This window comes from Herpailurus yagouaroundi, unplaced genomic scaffold (assembly GCF_014898765.1).
Source record: "Herpailurus yagouaroundi ecotype Mexico unplaced genomic scaffold, PumYag 77, whole genome shotgun sequence".
NCBI classification, from domain to species: Eukaryota; Metazoa; Chordata; class Mammalia; order Carnivora; family Felidae; genus Herpailurus; species Herpailurus yagouaroundi.
The window spans coordinates 18,174,292-18,197,848 of record NW_024412388.1 but is presented as its reverse complement, the minus strand read 5'-3'; the positions used below and the strand labels follow the sequence as shown (position 1 = coordinate 18,197,848).

The following is a 23,557-nucleotide window of genomic DNA, read 5'->3' as shown; positions in this document are numbered from 1 at the left end:
TGGGCATATACTCTGACCATCAGTCCAGGACAAGGAGATGGGGTGGGGGGAGAGGAGCAGGAGATGAACCTTCCGTGCCAGACTTAGGATCTGGAGAAGGGATCCAGACCTCAGATGGAATCCACTGGAGAAGTCCCTTCTGCCCTTCGGTTCTTGGGTTCTGCAGGTTGAGCCTTCACGGGCTCCAGGGCTCAAAACCGGGGCAGGATAGTCTCCAGGGACACGCTCTCTCTGAACACCAGGGACTTACCGCCTCCGGGCTGGCTCAGGGCACCCCTGCACACCTTCCCTTACTGTCCCGACGAAGAGAGTGGGTAAGAGGACAGGCTTCGGAGTCAGCAGACCTGGGCGTGAGTCACGGCTCTGTCCCTTTCTTCTCTCCGAGCCTGTCTCCCAGTTATGAAGCGGGAATAAGAGTCTCGTCTCGTAGGGCTTCTGTGAGGGTTAGACGAGAAATGTTATCGTTAGAGCTGCTGCTGTTCCGTATCCTATAGGCGTATGAGCGTACAGGGGACGGCTGTTGCTTGGCGCGAGCCGCTCAGGCTCCTAGCTCGAATCTGGAAGCTTCTTTGAGGAAATGGTGAGAAGGAGAGTGGAGAATACTCAGCGTTGAACCGCTTGCCCCAGAGAAGTGCTGTGTGGCCTTTGCTGAAGTTTGAACGGGTGGTTGGGGATAATTCCCATCTCACGGCATTTGCGTCTGTTAGTCAACAGGCCCTGTAGGTTTCTGGGTCTGTGCCGGAGGCCGTGGGGGTGCTCGGGTGAACAGGGCACTGTACACGCCTTTAGCTAGGCTCACCTGGGAACAACTCCAGAGCAAGGCAGAGGAGGGGTAGCAGAATGCTGGAGCATATGGCCCCAAGGTTGTGTGGCCACACAGATCCCGAGAGCAGTCTTTCCAGCAGGTGCAGTGCGGTGGTGCTGGTGTGTCTGGGGGTGTCTGGGGATCACTGGCTCTCTGTGGGGCTTTGCGAGTGACAGATCTTTGGTTAATAAGTCTAGGAAGCCCTGCATATGAACCCTGTACCTCTGGGAGCATCACTGTGTGCATGGCCTAATTAAAGGTTCTGAGATGTCCCGACGTAAAACAACAACAACAACAACAACAACAACAACAAAAACCCCAAACCCTACTAAACCCAATGTCTCTTAAACTTGGGTTCACCCTGGTGAGTAGATAGACCCCCCACTTGGGTTCACCCTGGTGAGTGGATGGTGCCCTGGGCAGGACATTTGGTTAAGAGCCCCTATGGTCTAGGTGGCTCTTAGCACCTCCCTCAGCCTTCATTTCATCATGTGAGAAAAGAGGGGAAGTCTCTTCGTTTCCAACACTCCACGACCCTGTGCTTGCTCACCATGGCATTCAGGAGAGCATATTGGGGGCAGTGAACGTAGAACCAGCCTGGACTCCCAAAGGAAGCCCAAAATATATAAACATTAAAAAATGAAATTTTTTAATGTTTGTTTATTTTTGACAGAGAGAGAGAGACAGAGAGAGAGAGAGTGCGTGCAAGTGGGGGAGGGGCAGAGAGCTAGAGAGGGAGACACAGAATCCGAAGCAGCTCCAGGCTCTGAGCTGTCAGCACAGAGCACGAGGCAGGGCTCGAACTCATGAACCACAAGATCGTGACCTGAGCCGAAGTTGGATGCTTAACCACCTGAGCCACCCAGGCGCCCCCAAAATATATAAATTTTTAATTGACATGGAAAGGATGAAGCTGACAATCTGTAATTGTATTTAAAAAACAAAAAGATAAAACTCAAGTGTGCTTTGGGTTAGCCTAAATAAACATCCATCTGCTTATGTTGAATAATGAAGAAATGGGTTAATATAAGGAAAAGATACAGCTGGATGTCGTGGTATGGAGGGAGAATCCAGACTCCTGTCTCTCAAACTGGTGTTCTGTTTCCTCTCCTGTGTCCCTGGAGGGAAGAGAGGGACAGGAGCTGGGGGCCACCTGCTGGGATCCTCAGGGCCCTGAGAAGGTCTGCGTTGCTTCCTCCCCATCTCTATGTGACTTCGTTGGGACTTTATCCACGCTAAGCCTGAGCACATTTAGCTCTCCGGGGCTGCGTGGGGCAACTGAGAAACCTCGCATGTTTCTTTTGGGCAAACACAGGCGTCACACCCATGTGACGTGATTTGAGGCCTGTCCTTATTTGTCTACGATTGCGAACACTTGGCTCCCTATCTGGAGGGGAGGGTCCTAGCCTGCAAAAATAATCTTTCGGCTCTGCTTTCTTGAGGACGCAGAATCGGGAGATGTTACTTATCCCTACAGTTGTTAGTCCCGTGTTCCCCCCCAACAAAAGTGAAACCCAGGGAGGGGAGGGTTGGGTGATGTCCTGGGAATGGTCGGGAGGCCGGCAGGGGGCCAGGCATGGGCCTGTCTTGTCTCCACTCCCCTGGCCCAGCCTGCAGAGCGGAGAATGGGCTGCGGAGGCAATGTGGCCTGGTGGAAAGCACAGGCTCCAAGTCAGGCCAGCGCCGAGCATCCCGACTTGCCAGCTCTGGGGGCCTGGGGGCGGGGAGGGGGTCACCTCACTCCCAGAAATTCAAATTCAACCCTGCAGATCGTGAAATGAACACTTCATAATGTGCTTGCAAGGCTGAAATAACTCACATAACTCACTGGGTCTGGCACACGGTAAGCTTTCCATACATGTAACTTGCATTTTTATCGAGGTCTGTGAGCGGGTCCTCTGCGCTCACCTGGTGCTTCTTGGGTGGCCCTCGGAGGGCAGATGCTGTGCTAAGGGCTGGCAGGGTGTTAGGATGACCGTTTCTGGGCTCCCTAACTGAAGAACAGGGCACAGGTGTCTCTGCCGTGGCCACCTTGCCGACTCAAAGCTAAGGGCATTTATCAGCTCCCAGGGGGGTCTTTAGGAGAGAAGAGAAGTGTCACAGTGATGGCTCAGTGAATCAGGGTGAGTCAGGAGAAGGGCTATTTTGGAGATCAAAACGGTCCCTCCCGGGTGCTGTCATCAACAACGAGGGGAAACGCCCACTGACATCTTCCTAACCCTTGATCTACTTCCTGGAATTTTTAAGCCACTGGTTTTGCACAGACACGCTGTCCTGCCACAGCCAGAGCTGAAGAATCAAACCCTGTTGGCCCCTCTCCAATCTGGGTAATTACGATGACCCACCTAACGTTCCCCTGGGATTTTCAATTAGCTATGGGATGCTTCTTCCCAAGCGCTGTAATCTGTCACCCTCTACCCTGTTAAACAGAGAGTGCATTCCACCCCAGAGGCAACCAGCTGCCCTTTAATGATGAGAAAAAATTGCCCCTTTATCCCTCCCCGACCCTGGGAATCCCCGGGGCAGAGTGAATCGTGCCGGTGCCTGGGAGTGTCCCGAGGGGTCTCAGATGCCTTCCCCCAGTGACCTGCTGAGTCCTCTGCGACATTCATTATTCTCGGGCGATTTGCAAACAGCTCACATTGGAAGCTGCAAACATACTTAATCCAGTTGTGGCCAACTCAGAGCCTTTGATAGATGTTTTCTTTCTACGGGGCAGGACCCAGTTGGCTTTTATAACTGAGCAATGAGGCTCATAAAAGCTCCGGTCACAATGCACTGAGGGCTGGCCTGGGTTTGATCCAGCCGGACCTTTGTGATCTGCCCAGCCCCACCTCGCCGTGGAGGGAGCAGCCCTGGACGATGATAAAACTGTCAGGTGGGGCTCAGATGTCTGGGCTCCCCTACTTGGTGCAACCTCTCTGTTTTCCCTACAGTTCAGCAAATGTCCTGGGAGTAGGGAGGGGGCCTCAGAGATGAGTCACACGCAGTCCCCTGCCGTAAAGAGCTGGGCACATAAGGAGCGTAGGAAACCCAGCACGTTCTGTGCGGAGAAAAGAAGAATGGCTAGAACATCGCGAGGGCTCAGCCACACCGAGCTAAGAGCGTTGACGGATGTCCCTTAGTGCCATCCCGGCGCCCCTGCAGGGCACTAACTACTGCCACGTAGAATACAGATGAAGCTGGTGGGGCAGGGAGTGGCATGCAGGTCCGGCTGCCTCCAGATTCCATGCTCCTCTGTGGAGCCACAGGAAGAGCGGTGGCGGAGGGGGAGGGGGAGGGCAGTGGCCACAGAAGTTTCCCAGAAGGACATGAGAAGGGAAGAATGATCAGAGTTTGCAGGGACAGTAGGTGCTCCTGGCAGGAGGAATAGCACGGGCCAAGGCGTGGAGTGGCTGAAGACTGAATCTGTGTTGGGTGTTTCTGGAAGGTCAAATGGGAGCAAGGGGCCTAGGGGGTTAGGCTGGGTTAGGAGTTTTTCCTTCGGCTTCTCTCAGGGTCTCTGAGGGTGGATGGCCAGAAGCAGGTGAACAGCCTAGAAGTCCTGGGTGCGTTGAGGGCTGAAGGCCGTCTGGGAGGCTCGGCCTCTGCCTCCCTGTCCCAATTCCTGCCACGTGCAGCCACAGCTCGTGCCTTGTCCGTGCCTTTGCCCCTCCTGTTTCCTCGGCTAGAAATGCCGCCTCCCCCACCTCTTCTACCTGAAGAATCCCTGCTTACTTTTCAGGGCAAAGGTTATCTCTTCTAGGGTAGATTTCTGGGTTCACTTAGTGGGAATCTCTCTCTCTCTCTCAGTGCAGTGTTTTTACCTCTATTCTAACATTTCATGCTTAAAAAAAAAACCACATACTAATACAAGTAAAGAAAGCACCAGTTAAACTTCATAACGATCCTGGATGGAAGGTATTATTATCCCCCACTTTACAGATGAAGAAACTGAGCCTCAGGGAGGCTAGGAGACGTCTCTAAGGACACACGGCTGGTGAGTGGGGAAGTGCAGATTCAAACCCAAGTTTGGGTGCAAAGCCTGTACTTCCTTAAGTTGTCACCAGTCACGACTGTCGCCAGCCGTGAATTGTCAAGCCCTTGGGAGCATTCAGGGTCTGTGTCTTAGCACAGAGTGCCTGGCACAGAGCTGCACACGTGGCTGGCACTCTTTATTTATTTTTTAAGTTTATTGATGTATTTTGAGACAGAGGGAGAGAGAGAGAGAGTATGGGAGGGGCAGAGAGAGAGAGAGAGGGAGACAGAGAGAAAACCAAGCGGGCTCCACGCTGCCAGCACAGAGCCCGAGGCGGGGCTCGAACCCACGAACTGTGAGATCACGACCAGAGGTGAAACCAAGAGTCGGACACTTAACCGACTGAGCCACCCAGGTGCCCCTGGCACTCTTTAAAGGTCCAGGCAGCTGAGCTGTCACAGCTGAGCCTCTCCCGGGCACGCTGACGGGGTGGAGGGCACGGGAGCGCTCTAACCCCTCTGGCCAAGAATCCTGATGAGACACGGGCCCAGCCTCCTACAGGCTGTTCCTGGTTAGGAACGTACATACCTCATGGCCTTCTCGAAGATCAGGGCGAGGGCGTGAGCCAGACCGACGGGGTGACCTCATGCAATGGTTGGCCCGTTCCAGCTGCGGCGGTGAGGAATCCAGCCTGTCTCCCAGGGATGCCAGTGACACACTCATCCAATTTCTGGGGGTGCTTTGAAGGGGCGACAGAAGACAGAACAAGGAGAAGCCAGCTTTTATCTCCGAGGGGAGAAGTGGTTGATCACACACTATAACCAGTTCGCCCATGTCAGCTGGAGGGGAAGAAAGAGGCAATGTTTTCTCTCCTTTTTCTGTGGGCACCTTTGTTCTAAATAGAAGCATCCACGCCAGCTGTTCCTCCATTATTAGATGTGAGCCTCCGGCAGATTTACCATGACTTTCAGGGGCCTCCCCTGGCCGGCTGGCCTGCCTCAGGTGAGTCTGTGGGGAGTGGGGGGGGGGGGGGACCCTGGCGTCTCTTTCCTGAGCCTGGTTCGTCCTCTAAGACCAAGCAGGAGGCAGTGGCTTCCAGGAGCATCATCATAACAGTGGCCACTTTTATTGAGCACTTACTGTGGGCTCTGCTCGGTGCTTCCATACCTTTCCTCCATTCTTGACCTCCCTTATAAAGAGAGGGTGCGGTTTCTCCCTCCTGCAGGCATAGAGAGGTCCAGGGGCTTGTCTGAGGTCCCACAGCCAGTAAGCGGGATGACAGGAATTCAGACGCAGGTCTGCGTAACTCTAAAACTCAAAGAGTCCCCTCTGCCATGATGCCTTCCCCAAATTGCTAGGCCCCAGAGACTCAAGTTCTGGTGTTGTCGTTACCGCTCATTTGCTCGGCAACTTTGGGTGAATACTTTCTCTCTCTGAGTGCCAGTTTCTTTAGCACAATAAGGAGGGTGGATAAGACATCTCTAGGTCCCCTCTAGCTCTCCAAGTTTTTTTTTTTTTTAACGTTTTTTTTTTTATTTATTTTTGAGACAGAGAGAGACAGAGCATGAACGGGGGAGGGGCAGAGAGAGGGGGAGACACAGAATCGGAAGTAGGCTCCAGGCTCTGAGCCATCAGCCCAGGGCCCGACACGGGGCTCAAACTCACGGACCGAGAGATCGTGACCTGAGCCGAAGTCGGACGCTTAACCGACTGAGCCACCCAGGCGCCCCTACTCTCCAAGTTTTAAAATGCCTTTGCTTCCGGGGCGCCTGGGTGGCTCAGTCGGTCAAGCGTCCAACTTCGGCTCAGGTCGTGATCTCGCAACTTGTGAGTTCGAGCCCGGCGTCGGGCTCTGTGCTGACAGCTCAGAGCCTGGAGCCTGCTTTGATTTCTGCGTCTCCCTCTTTCTCTCTCTCTGACCCTCCCCCACTCACGCTCTGTGTGTGTGTCTCTCTCTCAAGAACATTAAAAAAAAACCTTTTTTTTTTTTTAAATGCCCTTGCTTCCAAAGGTGTCAGCAAAAGGTAAGTGTTGTGCAGAGGTCTCTTGATTTCCACTCCCACGTCCTGCCTTGCCAGGAAGATACTTAGTAGGATTCGGCATGCCCGTGCTGGAATGGTCTCTTGAGATCTACTAGTCTTGGGATGGCAAATCCTTGGAACTCAGGATGCCTCGTCCCACTTCCTGGCCATGGCAGATATCACAAGTGGATCACCCATGCTCTTTCCTTAGAGCCCACGCGAGGCCGGAGTTCTCTACACGGAGCCCCAGCCGGGCGCCACCGGGTGATCAGAATTGGCACGTGTCTGCCCTCTCTGGTTAGTTCAACGACATCATCTGCAACACCTCGTGCCGCGCTCTCACTGTGCTGGGCGCTGCCCGGACTTCTGTGTTACAGATGCCTCATCCCATTGAACCCTGGCGGTAAGCCTATGAGGAAAGTACTGTGAGAACCGCCACTGCGCAGAAGAGAACACTGAGGTCCGGGGGCCCCCGGCTCCCCGGCGGTGGAGCCACGGCCCTGCCCAGCCGCCCCGACGACTCGGTGCTGGGCAGGTCTTGGCCACGTCTAGAAACAACCGTTTCCCCAGCAGACTGCCTGAGCACCGTCTTCACATTTTGTCTCTTTTTGAAGGAGAAACCCCCTCCTGAACTTCTCTGCCCAGCCTTCGCCCCTGCCCCCGAAGCCGCCTCTTCCAGGCCCCGGTCAGTACGAGATCGTGGACTACGAGGGGCCCCCCAGACACTTCACCTCCAGCGCATCGTTTGCGTCCAACACCAGCCGGTGGACAGCAGCCCCGTCCCAGCCCGGCCTGCCCGGCCCAGGTCAGAGGATTGTTTTAAATGATTGTAAAAACCAAATCTGGAAGTGTTTGTCATTCCTGGGCCATCAAATGTCACTGATTTATGGGATGTTTGCCAAGAAGGTTACAGAGGTTAGAGTCGATCCGGAAGACTTTTAGGCCTGCGCTTTTGGAGTATGAAAGGATTTTCTTTGAGGTGAAAGGACTCTTGGAGTTAATCCCGTCCAGGGGTTCATAACCAATGACCGTGAATGTCCGAGAGGCTCGGAGATGGGATCCGGACCCCCAGAGGGGTCTGTGACCCTGAGACTGCCTGCAGATTTGGAGCATGAAGACATTATTATTATTGTCACTATTATTATTATTTTGGAGAAAGGGGCCATAGCACTTTGTCAGATGGGTCAACAATTTCACCGTTCTTGAAAGTACTTAAATCCCTGGCCTGATCTGGCAGAGTCACCCTATAGCTGGGGAAGACCTGGAGAGCAAGTTGTGCACTGAGCCACAGTGAGAGAGCGGCAGGGCAGAGTGCCACGCCGTTTCCCCCCTGTGCCCTGTTGTCGTGAAACAAGCCGGGGACTGTTCATTGGAGCAGCTCCCGTGAGCTGTCGGGTTCCGAGCCCTCTTTGCAGATGGCTGAAGCCATGGGACCCTGTCGCCTCTGGGACCTTCGTGAGAGCTAATAGCCTGAGGGACCTGTTCCAGTGCGTGGTCTCTAGACTCTCTGACCTCTTTGTAGCTCTCTCGCAGCCCCTTAGCTCTTTGCCCCTCCCTGACATTGGCCGGAGCTGGTGGCGCTGGGGACTGGACAGCGTGTGCTGGTGGGCAGGCGGTGGGGGAGGAGGAAGGCAGAGCCGGGGTGGCTGCTAGGTCTGTCCAAATCAGTCGTCCACGGAGCGCTGATGACGCTCCTCCCCTGGGGGACAACGGTGACTTAGCCTGGTGTTACCCCCAGAGGTGTCAGTCTGGTAGGGGAGACACCTTCCCCTCCAAACATACCGGTGAGTAAATCGTAAGGTGGACGGGACAGGGAGAGTCATCCTTATGGCTCCAGCCTTGGAAATGGAATGATAACCAAGTCAAGAAGACTGCAGCGGTTTGACCTTGGGGTCACCTGGTCAGTCCAGGCAGGACCCAGCAGGGTGGGGCAAATGTACTCACGCTCCAATCAAGCAGCGGGCTCCAGAAGGCCTGGGGACCGGTGAGGAGCCTTGTCTGACCCTGTTTGGTCCAGGCATCTAGAAGCTTTTTCTGAGTGTCTGCTGCACATGGTGTGGGGCACCTGGCACACAGGTGCAGGCCACTTCCTGCTGCTGTGACCACCTGCATCTAGGTGGGTTTCCCGGAGGACTGGCCTGGGAGTGAGCCACATGCCTGCTTGGCCTCCCGTGGGTGTGGATCTGCCTGGACCCTCGTCGGCCGAATCGGCATCAGTATGAGAGTTTCTAGTCACCCCTGTGTGGTCCTGGCAGCTGGTCTCCTACGGAAAGTGCTTGCAGTTGTCAAGGTTTTCACTTTTCTGGAAATTTCTTTTTCTTTCCTTTTTAAAACTAGGCTCCACACCCAGTGTGGGGCTTGAACTCACAACCCTGAGACCAAGAGTCACATGCTCTACCAACTGAGCCAGCCAGGCGCCCTTCTGGAAATTTCTGGACCAAAGAAAAACAAAACCCTATCAAGCTGACACCTTGTTTCTTTAAGAGTATTGTTTTACTCCTTTTCTTTTTTTTTTTTTTTTTTTTCTTTATCAAATCTGATCGAAAACTCTTTTGTAAATGTTCTCCTGTTGGGGAGTTAAAGGCTGGAAGCCGGGGTTCAAGTCCTGCCACGGCTGGGCCAATCCCTTCCCCTCTCTGCCTCCCCACTTGTAAGTTGCAGGGACCAGGGCAGGGGTGCCCCGACATCGCCAGCTCTGATGTAGAATGCCAGGGGCTTGGGCAACCGGCCTCTTCCCTCTTAATGCCGTCTTTTTCTCTCTCTCCCCTCACAGCCACGTACAAGCCAGAATTGCCTGGAAAACAGTCCTTTCTCTACAACGAGGACAACAAATGGATCCCAGTGTTGTAGGGACCCCACGCAAGCTCGGGAAGAACCCTGGCCACCAGCTGCCTCACCCAGGCCCCCCAGGACGTTCATTCAGAGAATGCCCATCTCGTGTGTGACAGACGACGACTTGGAGGGCAGATCTGCCCCTGCCCCCCCACCCCCCCGTCCCCCGTGGCTGGCGTGGAGCTGGGAGGCTGCGTTTGTCCTTGTCTTGAACTGCCTCCTGGAGATTGGACACCCGCCTCCACTGACTCCAGTGGTTCCCTGAGCAGAAATGAGGGGTGGACAGAGCCCTCCTTGGTTACCTGCCATGCACCTGCCCGTGCTGGGATGTGCAGTCCTCTCCGCAGATGTAAGAGGTTCCTGAAGCTCAGGCTCGAGGGAGAAGGGCTGCCATTGACAGGTTCCCCATCTAGAAGCCTGACGCTGGGCCAGGGCTCGAGGTCCAGACTGTACCTGCTGGGTGGACCGCACAGGACTGCGGCCCGGGCACAACTCCCATCCTTCACCCTTGACTTCCGGGAGCCGGAAAGGCCCAGAGGTGCTTGTGACAGACTCAAGGGGGTTGCCTGGGCCCGGGCCCCCAGCTAAGCCTACGCACCTCACCTTCAGGAAGAGCATGGCCCCAGTCACCGTGGTCACTTGTGCTCGGTACCCACCTTCAGGAGAAGGCCACCACATCCGTGGAGTGGCCCGGCATTCAACAGCACACGTGGGCAGGTCGCTGCTGGAGCCAGAGCCCTGGAAACAGCATTCTGAGGGGGCAAGGGGGCAGGGAGGCACCGCTTGGTGCCTGCGGGTTCTTTTACCGGGACTTTCCTATCCCCAGGCCTGGCCTCCGTCTCCTCCCAGGCCTCCTGCTCAAGTTTGACACAGCCTTTGATGAATCTTTTCTGGCCTGCCACGTCCGTTTCCCCCGGCAAGAGGGAGAGATTCCCAAAGAACCAAGGGGGAATAGAAGAAACCACACGTCCCCTCCCTTCCCAAATATTGATGTTGTCGTTCACTTCTGCAAGCGGAAGGCACTTATGCAGCCCCCTCCCCGCTCCCCACGGAGTCCAGGCCCCTCGCTCCCGGGGCCCCTCCCCTGACTTTGCTCTGTGACCAGAGGGTGAGTGGCCTTCCCGTCAGAATGGCCGCTGACTGGCCCCCCCTGTGGGGAGGGGTGGGTGAGGAAGAGGGAGGGAGAAGGATGGAATACCATATCCAATTAAACCGACTTCTTGCGTCTCGCCAAAGCTGGCCTTTTTGTGAGCCTCAGATTCCCTCAAGTGCCCGCTGCGTTGGGACGGGCGGGAGGTGGCCTGGGGCACCTCTTTAAGAGCGATGCCACCTGGACCTCGAGGCGGGACGCCCCGTGCTCCCATCCTGTCAGGTCCGGAGCTCCTTCTCGAAGGTTAAGAGTCAGGTTCGAATTCCGGGGCTCAAGGTCGACACTCGCGGGGGCCGGGCAGGCGGCACATGGGGCAAAACAGTGAGGGGCAGGGATGGGGTGTGGGAGCCGAGGCTGCTGGGCTGAAGGGGCATCCGACACGGCTCCAGATCACTGGTGCCAGATCAGCCCACTTTCCACACAGTCTGGGGAATATTTAAAATGTCAGATCTCCTGATTTGAGACGCGGACAACCACACTGCAACTTCGAATTGCTTGCTGGGGCTAAAGAAGACTTCTGCAGGCCGTCAGTTGTCCACTTGGGTGCTAGAAGTTCTGGAAGACCCTTTCAAAGTTGTACCTTTCTTTGACCCCAGACTCTTGACAACGGGGCCAGATCCCCGCGCCATGGTTTTTAGCAGACCGTTGGGCTAGAAGCAGCCGGCCTTGGGGTCTGGTCTCTGTGGGCCCGGGGGTCTCCGTGGGGACATGTATGGGAAAACGAGACAGGCCTCTCCTCCCTCTCGGCAGGTGGGCCGAGCACCGGCAGGTGAATACTGTCTCTCCAGAGGAGACCCCTCCAAGTGGGGTCAGGAAAGAGGGGACTCTGGGAAAAAGAGTGGCAGGGCTGCTCGTAGCCAGTCTGAATCTGTGTTCTGTCAAAGACACGATTGGGGGTGAGGCCCTGAGCTCAGAGGGTCTGTCCTGACCATGTCTAGTCTCTCTAAAGATGTCGTTTGCGGCTCACAGCTCCATCCAGCCCAGGGATTCTCAAACCCTGGCTGTTATGATCACTTGGGAGCTGTTACAGAGATAGCCTTGCCCAGGCCCCAATCCTCAGAGCTCTGATTTAACTGATCTGAGGTAGGGTCTGGGCCTGGGCATTGGTATCTTTTTTTTCTTTTTTAATGTTTATGTATACTTTTTGAGAGAGAGTGAGAGAGAGAGTGTGTGCGAACAAGCAGGGGAGGGGCAGAGAGAGAGGGAGACACAGAATCTGAAGCAGGCTTCAGGCTCTAGGCACAGAGCCCGACGCGGGGCTCGAATTCATCGACTGCAAGATCGTGACCTGAGCCGAAGTCAGAGGCTCAACCGACTGAGCCACCCAGGCGCCCCCTGAGCATTGGTATCTTTATTCAAGTTCTTAGTAAGGGCACCTGGCCGGCTCAGTCGGTAGAGCTCTTGATCTCAGGGTTGCATGTTCGAGCCCCACATTGTGCGTAGGGATTACTGAAAATCTTAAAAAAAAAGTTCTCAGCGTGATTATGATGTGTGTAGTTCAGGCTAGGATACACTGAGAGCTGAAGAAAGTATTTTCCAAATTTTAGTGGGCACGCGTATCATTTGGATATCTCGTTAAAGGGCAGATTCTGTCTGGGGTGGGGCCTGAGAGCCTGCATTTCATTTTCTTTTTTTTTTAATTGAGATATAATTGACCTTATCACACTGTATTCGTTTTAGGTGTAAACATTTCTTTTTTTTTTTTTTTAACGTTTATTTATTTTTGAGACAGAGAGAGAGACAGAGCATGAATGGAGGACGGGCAGAGAGAGAGGGAGACACAGAATCGGAAACAGGCTCCAGGCTCCGAGCCATCAGCCCAGAGCCCGACGCGGGGCTCGAACTCACGGACCGCGAGATCGTGACCTGGCTGAAGTCGGACGCTTAACCGACTGCGCCACCCAGGCGCCCCTGGTGTAAACATTTCTAACAAGCTGTCGGGCAATGCCGATGTTGCTGGCCCGTGGACCCCACTTAGGGTAGCGAGGGTCTCGTAAATACACTTAATTGCTTAACTCTGGCCATTTGTTGGCCCGTCCGCTGTTTGCCTATTTCCCCTCCTCCCTCCCTGCGCCCTCCCTCCCTCCTTTCTTCTCATTCCGTCACTTATTCATTCATCCCCTTTCCCCCCATCACTGGCAACTTGCCATCTAGGGGAGAGCTACCAGGCAGGGGATGCCCTCCCTACCGGCTGACAGCCACCTTTCCAAAGTGACTCCTGCTTGCAAAGGACTTTCCTTCACTCCTTTTCCCCCTTTTACTCTTTGGAGCAAGAGACAGTCCTAGAATGGCAGCTGTCAGGCTCAGGGGCTGCCCTTGCCCCCTGACTTCTCTGAGGGCAGGGCTGAATTTCCTCAAGCCCTGCAGGGCTCTCTTTGAGGTCCCCACGGCCTTTCTAGGCACCAACGGCCCTGGTCTCATCGCGTGGTGGCTTTGCTGAGGAGAACTGAGCCCTGGTGGCTGCTGGCCAACGTGTGGGTATGGAGCTGCCCGGCTCCCTTCCCGAACGTTGCAGCAAGCTATGCACGGGTACTGATTCCTTGTGGGTGCTAATTCGGCCAGACACTGCAGGATGACAAAGGCTTCAAGTTCAAGGCCTGTATAATTATGGCCTCTCTAGAGCAGTGCTTCTGGACCTTGACTGCACATTGTAATCACGGGGGTGGGTGGAGTGGTGCTTTAACGAGTTCTGAGGTCTGGGCCCACCCCCAGAAATTCTGATTTAAGTGCTCCAGGGTGGGGTCTGGCCGGTGGGGAGAGGGATAAAAGCTGCCCAGGTGATTCCAGGGTGCAAACCAAGGTCGAGAAGCACCACCTGCCTGCTTCCCAGCCTGCTTCTGGGAGGGGGGCGGGGAGCCGGCAGGAAGCTCTGAAGGAAGGACACAAACAGATGCTGAGCACCTCTGGCACGCGTGGATGTGCCGGCACTCTGCACACACTCTGTCCTTCCATCCTCACACGTCATCCTGCTCTCACTTCTCGGGAGGTGTCAGAGCAGCGGCGAGGCTGGGAGTGGACACGGCATCTCCGGATGCCCACAGGGTCCCCTGAGCAGTGCCGTGCAGGCCATATTGGTGGCTGAGGCCAAAGGAAACATCAGTGATGCTGATCCTGGCTTCAAAATTTTGATATCTTGTTCATCACGGATTTTTTTTTTTTTTTTGCCTTTATTTAAAAAAAAAAAAAAAAGCAACACATTGTGTTGATTTCTCTTGATTACTGAGCTCTTTGGCTCACTGGCGGGACCCTAGTCCTGGTGCGGACTCCAGGCAGGGCGGTGGGAATTAGGACCACAGGCTCTGGCTGTCAGAGCTGAGCGTTGGAGGCATCTGCGGTTTACAAACCTTTTAAAAAGTTTTGTTCAGACAGAAGTTTATGGGAAACCCTTACGTGTAAAAGGGGAAAAGCGGGTCTGAAGTCTGGAGGGTCCTCAGAAGCTGCCGCTCTCCCCTCCCCCACCTCGAGGTGGCCTCTGAGACCCAGCGGTGAGCTCTGGGGCTCTAAAGATGATAGTTACAGATGACCGGCGGCGTAGACCCCCTACGCCCCTCATTTCAGAGCCAAAGAAACTGAGGCCCAGAGGTGGTCGTGCGCTAGGAAGCGGGCGAAGGAGGAAGGAAGGGCAGGTTTGTCGTCTGTTCCCTAGAGGGAATAAAGGCCTTGATTTGTAGCCGTTGTCAATGTCTGTGGTGTAAATGCTCCCCGGGCAACGTCCCAGCATGATGTCACTGACCACGAAGCTGGGAAGAGACGGGAGCACCAGCTTTTGTGAGCTGCTGAGTCAGCTGCGGGGAGAATGGTGAGGCCCAGAGCGTGGGGGCGGAGCTGACAGAGAACTCCGGTCAAGGTCACGTGGCTCCCAGCCTGGGGCTCCGCGCGGGGTGAGGTCCTTCCCGGGACTTCTTCATCTCCAGTCAGTGGTCCTACGGTCTTGACCTTCAACCTGTGGGGCGGCGTGAGACACAGATCTCGACATCAGGATCCCACTCCCTTCCCGGGGGCACCTCTGCTTCGCCCGTGCCCAGCCCTCGCCACCAGCCTTGGAGCCCAGGTAAAGCACCCTCAGGACAGAGGAGGAGGCCGGCCCAATATGCTTTCGCCCTCTCTTCCGGGAAGACTGCCACAGAAGGAACAAGTGTAGCGTTTGAAGTAATACATAGGTAGAATTTTATTACTAAATACCACGTGAGTATACAAAATGCATAATTGAATAACAGCTAAAAAAAAATAGTCCAAGAATGTGAAATACACATTTTTTGAAATGATAAAAATGCATCCATGAAAAATATAAAATGTTGCATATATATACAATATATACTTATATATATATATATAACATAAATGAAAATTGTAAATAAGAAATGTGTACATCAGTGAACAGGCATGGAAGTTATTTTATACAGCAGCCACTCCAATGAATCAGCTCTATTATTTACAACTTGTATCAAGGAAATCCGGGAGAAAGAGAGTGTTTCCACCATGGTAACATTTAAAAGTTGTTTGCATTGAAAATCAAAAGAGTTTTCAAGTTAATTGACCAAAGGGTAAGGGATCCTCAGTCTGAAGTTGATGGAAGAACCAAGAACGCAGGCCGGACAGGAGTCGAGTCAGCTTTGGGAAAGAGGGTCCACTGGCACCATCTGAACGGCCAACCAGGAGATGGACTGAAAGCAGGGTCTTCCGAGAAGGAGACAGGCTATGGGAACGTTAAGCAGGACGACACTCTTTCTGGCTGGGCGGGGGCTGGCAGGAAGTCCAGGGTAGATTCAAGCATGAGATGGGCTTCAGGTCAGGATACCTCCTGGGTCCCTTCCTGACCTTGACATCTGTGGGTCTGTGATGTGTTTTTCTCAGGGAGGGCATTCAAGTAACAGCACTGGGGCATGAGGAGAGGTTGTGTGCGGCATGGGCCACTCCCCAGGGGCCTCCTTGCCTGGAGCCACCCCACGGGGCCTGAGGGTGTGGATGCCTGGGCCTCACAGCTCCTTCAGGATGATCTGAATCTTGCCATCGAGCTCCCCCATGTCCAGCAGGAAGGCGACGTGGTTGCTGTAGTGCTGGATGATGTTGTTGTCCATGTTGACCAAGATTCTGGAAGAGAAGAGGAGATGTGTCTGGAATGTGGCAGGCCCCTTGTTTCAGGGCTGCTGGGTGACAAGGATGACAGTAACGGTTACCACCTCTTGGGTGCCAACATTTCGGGCACCTCCTGGACTTTCCCCCTGACCGTCAGAACAACAGAGACGGGTATTCACTGTCCCCCGTTACGGCAGAGGCCACGATCCCCAAGTGGCCGAGCCACACCTCCAACCACGGCCACCGCTGCGCCAGACCACCTCTCCTAATACACACGAGTGTGGACACTTTGAGTGGCTGACGTGAGATGTGTGGAAGATGCGGTGTTCCTTGGTCACCAGGCCGGACCAAGGACTCGGGCACAAAGCGAGAGTTCAAGCACAAGAGGTGTGGTGGGTGGACCAGTGTGGTTTGGGTTCAACGGGAGGCTGCATTGTGTCACTCAGATGTGCCCGCCTGAGCCAGAGGCAGGTGCCACACGAGTGCCCTCTCAGTTCCACCCCCACGAAGCTGCAATCTCACAGATGGTACAAGAGACTTGAGGGGCTCCGTCCTCTCTCCCCACACCCTCCAGGCAGGGACCTGGCCCAACCTGAGAGGGACCAAGCCTCCACGCCGTGGGCCTCCGCAGAGGGTCAAGGCCACGGTGTTAACCAGAGGACACCCCTCTGGCTGCTGCCTCCCTGATGAAGAGCCCAGTAAGATGTGACCTGACCTGACCACACCAGCTTCCCTTTGTAATGGAGTTGAGTGTCTGCAGCCACTCATCCATCCACCCCACTAGCATTTGCCAAGGCCGTTCCATGTGCAGGGCCCTGCGCCCAGGAAGAACAAGGGCCACACAGAGATCCTAGAGCCTGCCCTCCAGGAATTCAGAATCTAGTAGGGCCCGAGAAAATGACTCTTTGTAACCCTATTACTCCAGTGGGTAGATGGGGAAGCTGAGGCTCAAAGAAGCACAGGGGTCACACAGTTAATAGATGGCAGAACTGGACTTGAATCCAGATTTTGGTTTCTTTCTGCTGTACCAGTTTTTTAGAAAGAAAAACAAAAACCCTATGAATGTAAGTTAGGAAGTGGCACATGTAAGGAAGGCAAGATCCAGGGCTGGGAAAGAGTTTAGATGGCCGCAAGTTATTTCAAGTGGGGCGGGAGTCGGGGGGCTGAGGATCTCACGTTACTGCTCCCTGCTTCCGGCAAGTAGCTGTTGGCTTTCCAGGGGAAGCTCCGGGGAGGCGGTAGCCTTGTCCCCATCGTCCCCGGGTCTGGAGGATGGAGACCTTACAGAAGCAGCGAGCCTAAGCCTATGGCCTGTGTCGGGCCGTCTCTGCAGACGCTGCTGCTTCCAGCAAGGAGGTCTGGGCGCAGGCTGCCCAGGGCGGGGTGCTGACTGTCAGTGTCTCATTACGGCGCCCCACTTCCTTAGGTCCTGTCAGCCGTTCCTTCCTTTCACAGAGGGATCCTCGTCCAGGGGCTGCAGGCTGGGAACAGACCGGAGGAGGCCGGGCCTGGGCCAGAGGGGTGAGCGCTTTGCTGGCAGCCGGGTGTGTGATTCGGATAGTGGTATTTACTGGGGGCTTCTAGATGCCAGGCCCTGTGTGCCTTACGTGCATGAACTTGAAGGCTGCCTCCCTCCCACTCCCCTGCCGGGCTCCCCGCAGGCCCCGAGTGCACACCTACACACAAGGGATCCCAGACAAGCCCTCAGACCCCTTCCCTTCAGAGGTCAGTGACAACCGGGCCCTAGAGGCAGGGCTTGTTGGGAACCACTGTCCCAGAATGTGGGCCTCTTGTCACTTGCCAGCTACTAGCTGTCTTCTGTCCTGGTTCCCCTGAAACCCTTGGCCAGCTGCCGGGAAAACAATGTATTTGTTAATCTTTCAATCACTCAGTGGTGCTTGTAAAGCTGATTGTATCTACCTTTGTCCAGGGGACTCTCAGGAGGGTTCTGTGCAAATAAACTAGGCCATCGATTAGAATTTTCTCTCCTCCTCAGAGGAGGGGAGTCTGACGCTGAGGGCGGTGGAAAATGGGCCCGGCATCTCCTCTCCCCAAAGCGTTTTTGTGGACTCTTCTCATTTAAGCATCTCAGAAGATGCTAGATCTGAAGTTTTCATGATTGCGAGTGTGGGGGGTGTAGGGTGCTTCTGAAGGGCCGCTGAGTGATGCCCTGGGCTACGGGGTTAGGCAAATACAAGACCTGGCCACGGTCTTTGTTTGCACATCACTTAGCAGTTAGAGGAACAAGCAGGAGGCGAGGTAAAAAATGGGTGCATGCGGGGCGCCTGGGTGGCGCAGTCGGTTAAGCGTCCGACTTCAGCCAGGTCATGATCTCGCGGTCCGTGAGTTCGAGCCCCGCGTCGGGCTCTGGGCTGATGGCTCAGAGCCTGGAGCCTGTTTCCGATTCTGTGTCTCCCTCTCTCTCTGCCCCTCCCCCCGTTCATGCTCTGTCTCTCTCTGTCCCAAAAATAAATAAACGTTGAAAAAAAAAAAAAATGGGTGCATGCAGAGGCTGGAGACAGGCCCGATTCCTTCTGCTGGTTACTAACTACTCTGAACCTCAGTTTCCTCATCTGTAGAATTACAGATAATCATACCGAACTATGCCTGGGACTCATTTAGCCCAGCACCTGGCACATAAGACGTGCTCCACACGTGGACGCTATCATCTACCCCGGGGGCTGGGGCATCCTTGCGTGTGTACCCCCACCCCCAAATCACACTGACACGTTTCCTAGCCCCTCAGCGCAGCCTGCAGTGGCATCCGTCAGGGAGGCTGGTGGCCCAGGTGCCGCTGCAGCTGGGGGGGCGTGGGCACTGGCACCAAGGGGAAGTAGGGCTGGGCTTGTCTGGGCAAAGCAGGGCCTGCCCTCTGCTATGAGGTGGATTCCGTCCCAGAGAACATGTGAGCCCCAATCTGAAACCGAAACTTGGAAGAAAAAAGCCCACAAAAAACCCTAGGCGCTCATACAACCAAAACCCAACGGATCCTTCTCCAGGGGCTGCAGGACCGCACACCCCCCCCCCCTTGCCCTTCTGGGGGAGGCTGCTGGGAACCAAAGAGGAGGGAGGGCTAGAGGCCAACCCCCGGGCCTGACTGGACGGGGCCTCAGCCTGGGAACAAAACCTGCCTGGCTTTGCAAAGCCTTCTAAAAAGGAAAGCCCGTAGTCAGCCACGGGGCGATGCCCAAGCACCTTCCGGGGGCCGCTAGTAAGTGCAGCTGGAGCTACACCATCTAGAGCAAGAGGATGGGGTCTGCGCTGTGGGCAGAGGGCTGGGAGTGGGTCCTCTGGGCAGGGAATGGCGCTGACAATTCCTCGCCAACCCGAGGCCCCCGCTGGGCAGGTGCAGGGACTCAGTTCACAAGGGCTGTGAAGGTCCAGCTCACTGGCTCTGACCACAGGACCCAAACCTGGGAAGGCAGTCACCACATGGCCCTCCGTCTCCCTTTGCCAAGGGATCTCCCGGGCAGATAGCAAAGGGTGCTGTGGTGTTTAGCACTAATCCCCAGGAACATATGGAAGGTCCCGCACCGCTGGACCCTCTGCAAGGTAAAGCTTTATTCTCTGCTGCCTCATCCAGACCTGAGCGGGAGGCCTGGGGAGCATCCCCGGGGGGCTCCCTCAAAACCACATCAATCACTACCCCCTTTCCGGACTCATCAGCAGCTTTGCCCTTCTGGGGCCCCCTGACTCGGCCTGTGGCCACATTGCTGGGCCCTTCTGCCTCCACGCCGTTACTCTGCTACTCCTGCTCCTGGATATTCCTTATCACCTCCAAGCCTCAATTTCCCCATCTGTGAAGCATGGGTAATGGGTGTCTACGTCATAGTGTGGCTGTGAGAGTTAAGTGAGCTACTCGTAGCCCAGTATCTGGCACATAGTCAAGTGAATGGTGGGCACTATCATCATCGTTATAATCAAATGACTTGGCTATCCAGCGGCCTCGGAACTTGGACCTGGGTCTTCTGATCTTTGAACCTGCGCTGCCCCTCCACCTGTGGTCTCTACAAAGACCCTTCCATCAGTCTGCCACTCCTTTCCTTCCTGGTGGTGTTCAATGTCCGATCTCTGCAGGTGGCCTTGCCTGACTGGGGGCTTTCCACCCAACCCCACACCCCTCATCCTTTCCACGAAGCCAAGTACAAATGCTGCTTGGCATGGGCCGGGCAGAGCACACCTGCTGGGAGCTCCCAGAGCCAACACTTTTAGAGGGAAAGGGGAAGAGGCGCCTGGGTGGCTCAGTCGGTTGAGCATCTGACTCTTGGTTTCGGCTCAGGTCATGATTTCACAGTTCGTGGGTTTGAGCCTTGAGTCAGGGTCTGCGCTCATAGTGCAGAGCCTGCTTGGGATTCTCTCCCCACTTTCTGTCTGCCCCTCCCCTGCTCATGTGAATTCTCTCTCTCAAAAATAATATTAAAAATTAGAATAAAAAAGTAAAATAGAGGGAAAGGGGCAGCACAGGGGGAAGGGGGAGGGAGAGCTGTTATGAGCACTTACCCCCGCTTACATTTCTTGTAGACTTTGTAAATGTTCTCTTCAGGGAACCCATACTTCTCAGAGATCTGGAAGAAAACAGTAGGGGATGTGTTGTCTGCTGCCCAGACTGGATCCATTCCAGCCTTTTATACTAGGACTTTTTATTTCCTGATTATGAATGTAACATACATCCATACTGTGGAAAAATCCAGAGAGGACAATTTCAATAGTCCCTAATCCTGTTTCTCAGAGATAAACGCTACTGACATCTGGCTGTGCCCTTTCCCATCTTTTGGCCATGTGTACAGATCTTTTATGTTCCACACAGACAGCTTTATAGAACTGTTTTTAGTTAACACTGTATGTTATAAGCCTTCCCGCATCACAACAAGCTCCTGAAAAACTGCATGTTTAGTGGCTGTAAAATACCCCAAAGAGCAGCCACCAGGTCCCCAACCTTCGCCTGTAGTCAGAACCACACCGTTCCAGCGGGTTCCCCTCACCAGCTGCCGACTTTGGGCAAACTAGCTGGGGAAGCCGGTCGAAGCGCCTACCTCCCAGGGGTGCTCACGTGACCAATCTGGCCCGTGTAAAACACCTGGGTCGGTTCCTGGCGGTGGAAGGCCTCCATAAGTGCTCACTGTTGTCCTTTTAGAAGGGGAGTGGTGGGGACGCTCCCACCCTGTCGCGAGGGGGATTATCGAAATATTGCCCCCTTCTAGGCAGGAATTACTAACCCCATTGGATGGGGGAGGATGCTGGGCTCAACCAAGGCCCAGCCGGATCCCTGGTCCTCCTGCCCCATCCCAACCGTCACGACCCAAATCACGGGTGCTCCTTCTGCACACGAAGAACCTGCAGCTCCGAGGCCCGTGAGTGTGGCCGTGAGAGCCAGCCCGCTTCTCCCAGACCACCGGAAGTTTCCTCCGGGCCAGATGGGTCTGGTCTGGTCCCAGCTCCACCACCCGGAGGGCAGACTCTGAGCCGGTCACCAGCCTCGGCTTCCTCGTTTGCAAAACGGGCACAATAACGGGGTAAACGCACAGCGGGGTCCTGCGCAGGGACCGAGAAGATTACACGAAGGGCCCAGCGCGGGGCCTGTGCCCTGGTGAGAGGCTCGGGCAGAGGTTACTCTGCAGTCTGGCGTTACTGGCTGCGGCGAGCCTCAGCCCAAGGGCTTCAGACTGACGTTCTCTCTGGGCCTTTTAGGAAGAGGGTCAGGTTTGGCTCCTCAGTTATTCTCCGCCCTGCCGGAGATCCCTCCAGTCCAGAAAAGTTCTTAGGCTATTTGTTTTAATGGCTATATGGCTAGAAGCTTCCAGGAGGAAGGTCTCCATTCACTCGAACGGACTCAGGTATTTTCTAACCATAAATTGTACAAAGACGGCGTAGGCTGCCCCGTGTGGCGGTGAGCTCCCCATTCCTGGAAGGACACGAGTCAAGAGCGGGTACCCGCCTGGGGAGAGAGCTCAAATACCAGATGGGGACCCTTTTAGGTACTGTCCGGCCCAAAGATTCTGAGTCAATATTCAAGTGACGTTAGTGGCCTTTTGTGAGCCCAACTTCTGGGGCTGGTGCCGACCAAGCAGGGTGGACGGTATGTGAAGTGACCAGGAGGGGATAGCCGAGTGGAGAGAGCTTGGGCTGGATGGTAGCTCTGTCACTTCGGCAAGTCGCGCGACCACTGGAAGGCCGTTTCCTCGTGGGAAAGGAAGGGATAATGACAGTGCCCACTTTTCAGGGTTAAGAGAATATGGTGAGCTGGCAAACGCAGCTTGCTTGACACGATGCCTGGCACATAGTGGGTCTTCAGTAAAAGGAAGCTGGTGCTATTATTAGATTCGTTCCCCCACCCCCACCGCCCTCCCGCCTGGCATCTTGGACCTGTCTGGCTTTGCTCTGTGGTTGGACCTTTAAGCACAGCCGGCCCTGGTGGAGGCTTGTGTTTGCTCGGTTTTAAGCTGAGGCACAAAGCTGCTGTGGGTTTTGTTCAAGGCTCTTTTGCCGGCTCTGGCAATCTGGGGGGTTGGGGAAGGTCTCCTTGCCCAGACACCACCTTTGGCTGCCCCCGCCAGTGCCCCCCAGCCAACCACAGGCGAGAGGAATGAGGCCCCCTGGAAAAGAAAAAAGAGAGTCTCTGGGGCCTGGCCTTTTTGGGTTTCATTCCCATTAAAACAGAAACAGGTTTGCAAAGCCAACAAAAAGCTCTGGCCTGTCAGACAGCAGCCATCAGATTAGGGAGGATTTATGGTGTGTGTGCCTCCCAGGGTGGGGCCAGGGTTCTGGCTTCGAGATAACATCACAGAGGCACGCCCCCACCAGCCAGGCCCGCAGGCCCCCCTGAAATGGGGTGGGACAGGTGGACCATCAGAAAGCCAGGGTTCCAGCATATTCCTTCTCAGAGGCTTCCTGTGGGAAATCAGAACTGTGTGGTGAAGAGTGGGGACAGGAACTCAGAGTGGGGTCCGGCCAGGGCTGGGCGGGGTCACAGGGCCTCTTACCGCATTCCTCAGCCCCTTCAGGTCTGGCGTCTTCAACATGAGGGCGTCAAACACCTCCTCGGTCTCCCTCCGCACATACAACAGAACTGAGAGGCAAAGGGGTGGCTTTAGTAGTGAGGGGAGGGTCAATGAGCCGGGGAATACCTCATGGGATGGGGGAATCTTCAAAAGTATCGTTTCGGGCGTTCGATTGAATTCTGCAGGAAAGGCAAATCCTCGCCGAGGGTCTGTACCCAGATGGGAAATCCCACGGGCTCTGCAGGCCCCCCTCAGACTGTGCTAATCTGGGCAGGTTGGAATCCCTGCTCTATCACCTGCCAGCCAGGTGACCTTGAAGAAGATATTGTTACATCACTGAGCCTCACTTTATCCAAATGGGAAATGGAGGTGGCCCCACCCCCTATTTCACAGGGGTGTTGGGGAATTAATTAATGACATGACATTTTAAACACCAAGTGCGGTACGAGGCTCCATGCAAGGTTGCCAGGAGCTTTTGATCTTGGCTGCTGGCTGGTTTCTTCCTGATGATCAGCTATAGCCCCCCCGAGGTTTGGGCACATCCCCCTCTCCCAGGAAGTTACAGATTTAGGCTGTCAGAGCCAGAAAGCCAGGTATGGAAACCCAATGCTGTTCCCACCCCCAGAAGAGAAGGGGCGGGGGGGGTTGCCCAACATAATGGACCTGTTGCCTCGGCCCAGCTGCTGTGGGATGCCCAACAAGGGACATGCCCACGAG

General features: G+C 54.9%; 2 protein-coding genes across 13 annotated transcripts in view; one reads left to right on the top strand and one right to left on the bottom strand.

The window, feature by feature from the left end:
* The window catches only part of STPG1 (sperm tail PG-rich repeat containing 1), a 62,473-nt gene extending 51,622 nt beyond the window's left edge, over positions 1–10,851 (top strand). For 9 of the 10 annotated variants that reach the window (XM_040465022.1, XM_040465037.1, XM_040465044.1 and 6 more), the window contains 2 exons: positions 7,399–7,589; positions 9,558–10,851. In XM_040465022.1, the coding sequence (XP_040320956.1) occupies positions 7,399–7,589; positions 9,558–9,634 (268 nt within the window). In that variant the 3' untranslated portion in view covers positions 9,635–10,851. The remainder of the gene's footprint in view (positions 1–7,398; positions 7,590–9,557) is intronic. The other variant, XM_040465034.1, reaches the window with a different exon arrangement.
* Positions 10,852–15,235: 4,384 nt separating this feature from the next.
* GRHL3 (grainyhead like transcription factor 3) overlaps positions 15,236–23,557 on the bottom strand; it is a 45,692-nt gene continuing 37,370 nt past the window's right edge. For all 3 annotated transcript variants that reach the window (XM_040464970.1, XM_040464957.1, XM_040464961.1), the window contains 3 exons: positions 22,823–22,908; positions 20,343–20,407; positions 15,236–15,857 (listed from right to left, as the gene is read on the bottom strand). In XM_040464970.1, coding sequence (XP_040320904.1) covers positions 15,743–15,857; positions 20,343–20,407; positions 22,823–22,908 — 266 coding nt within the window. In that variant the 3' untranslated portion in view covers positions 15,236–15,742. The remainder of the gene's footprint in view (positions 15,858–20,342; positions 20,408–22,822; positions 22,909–23,557) is intronic.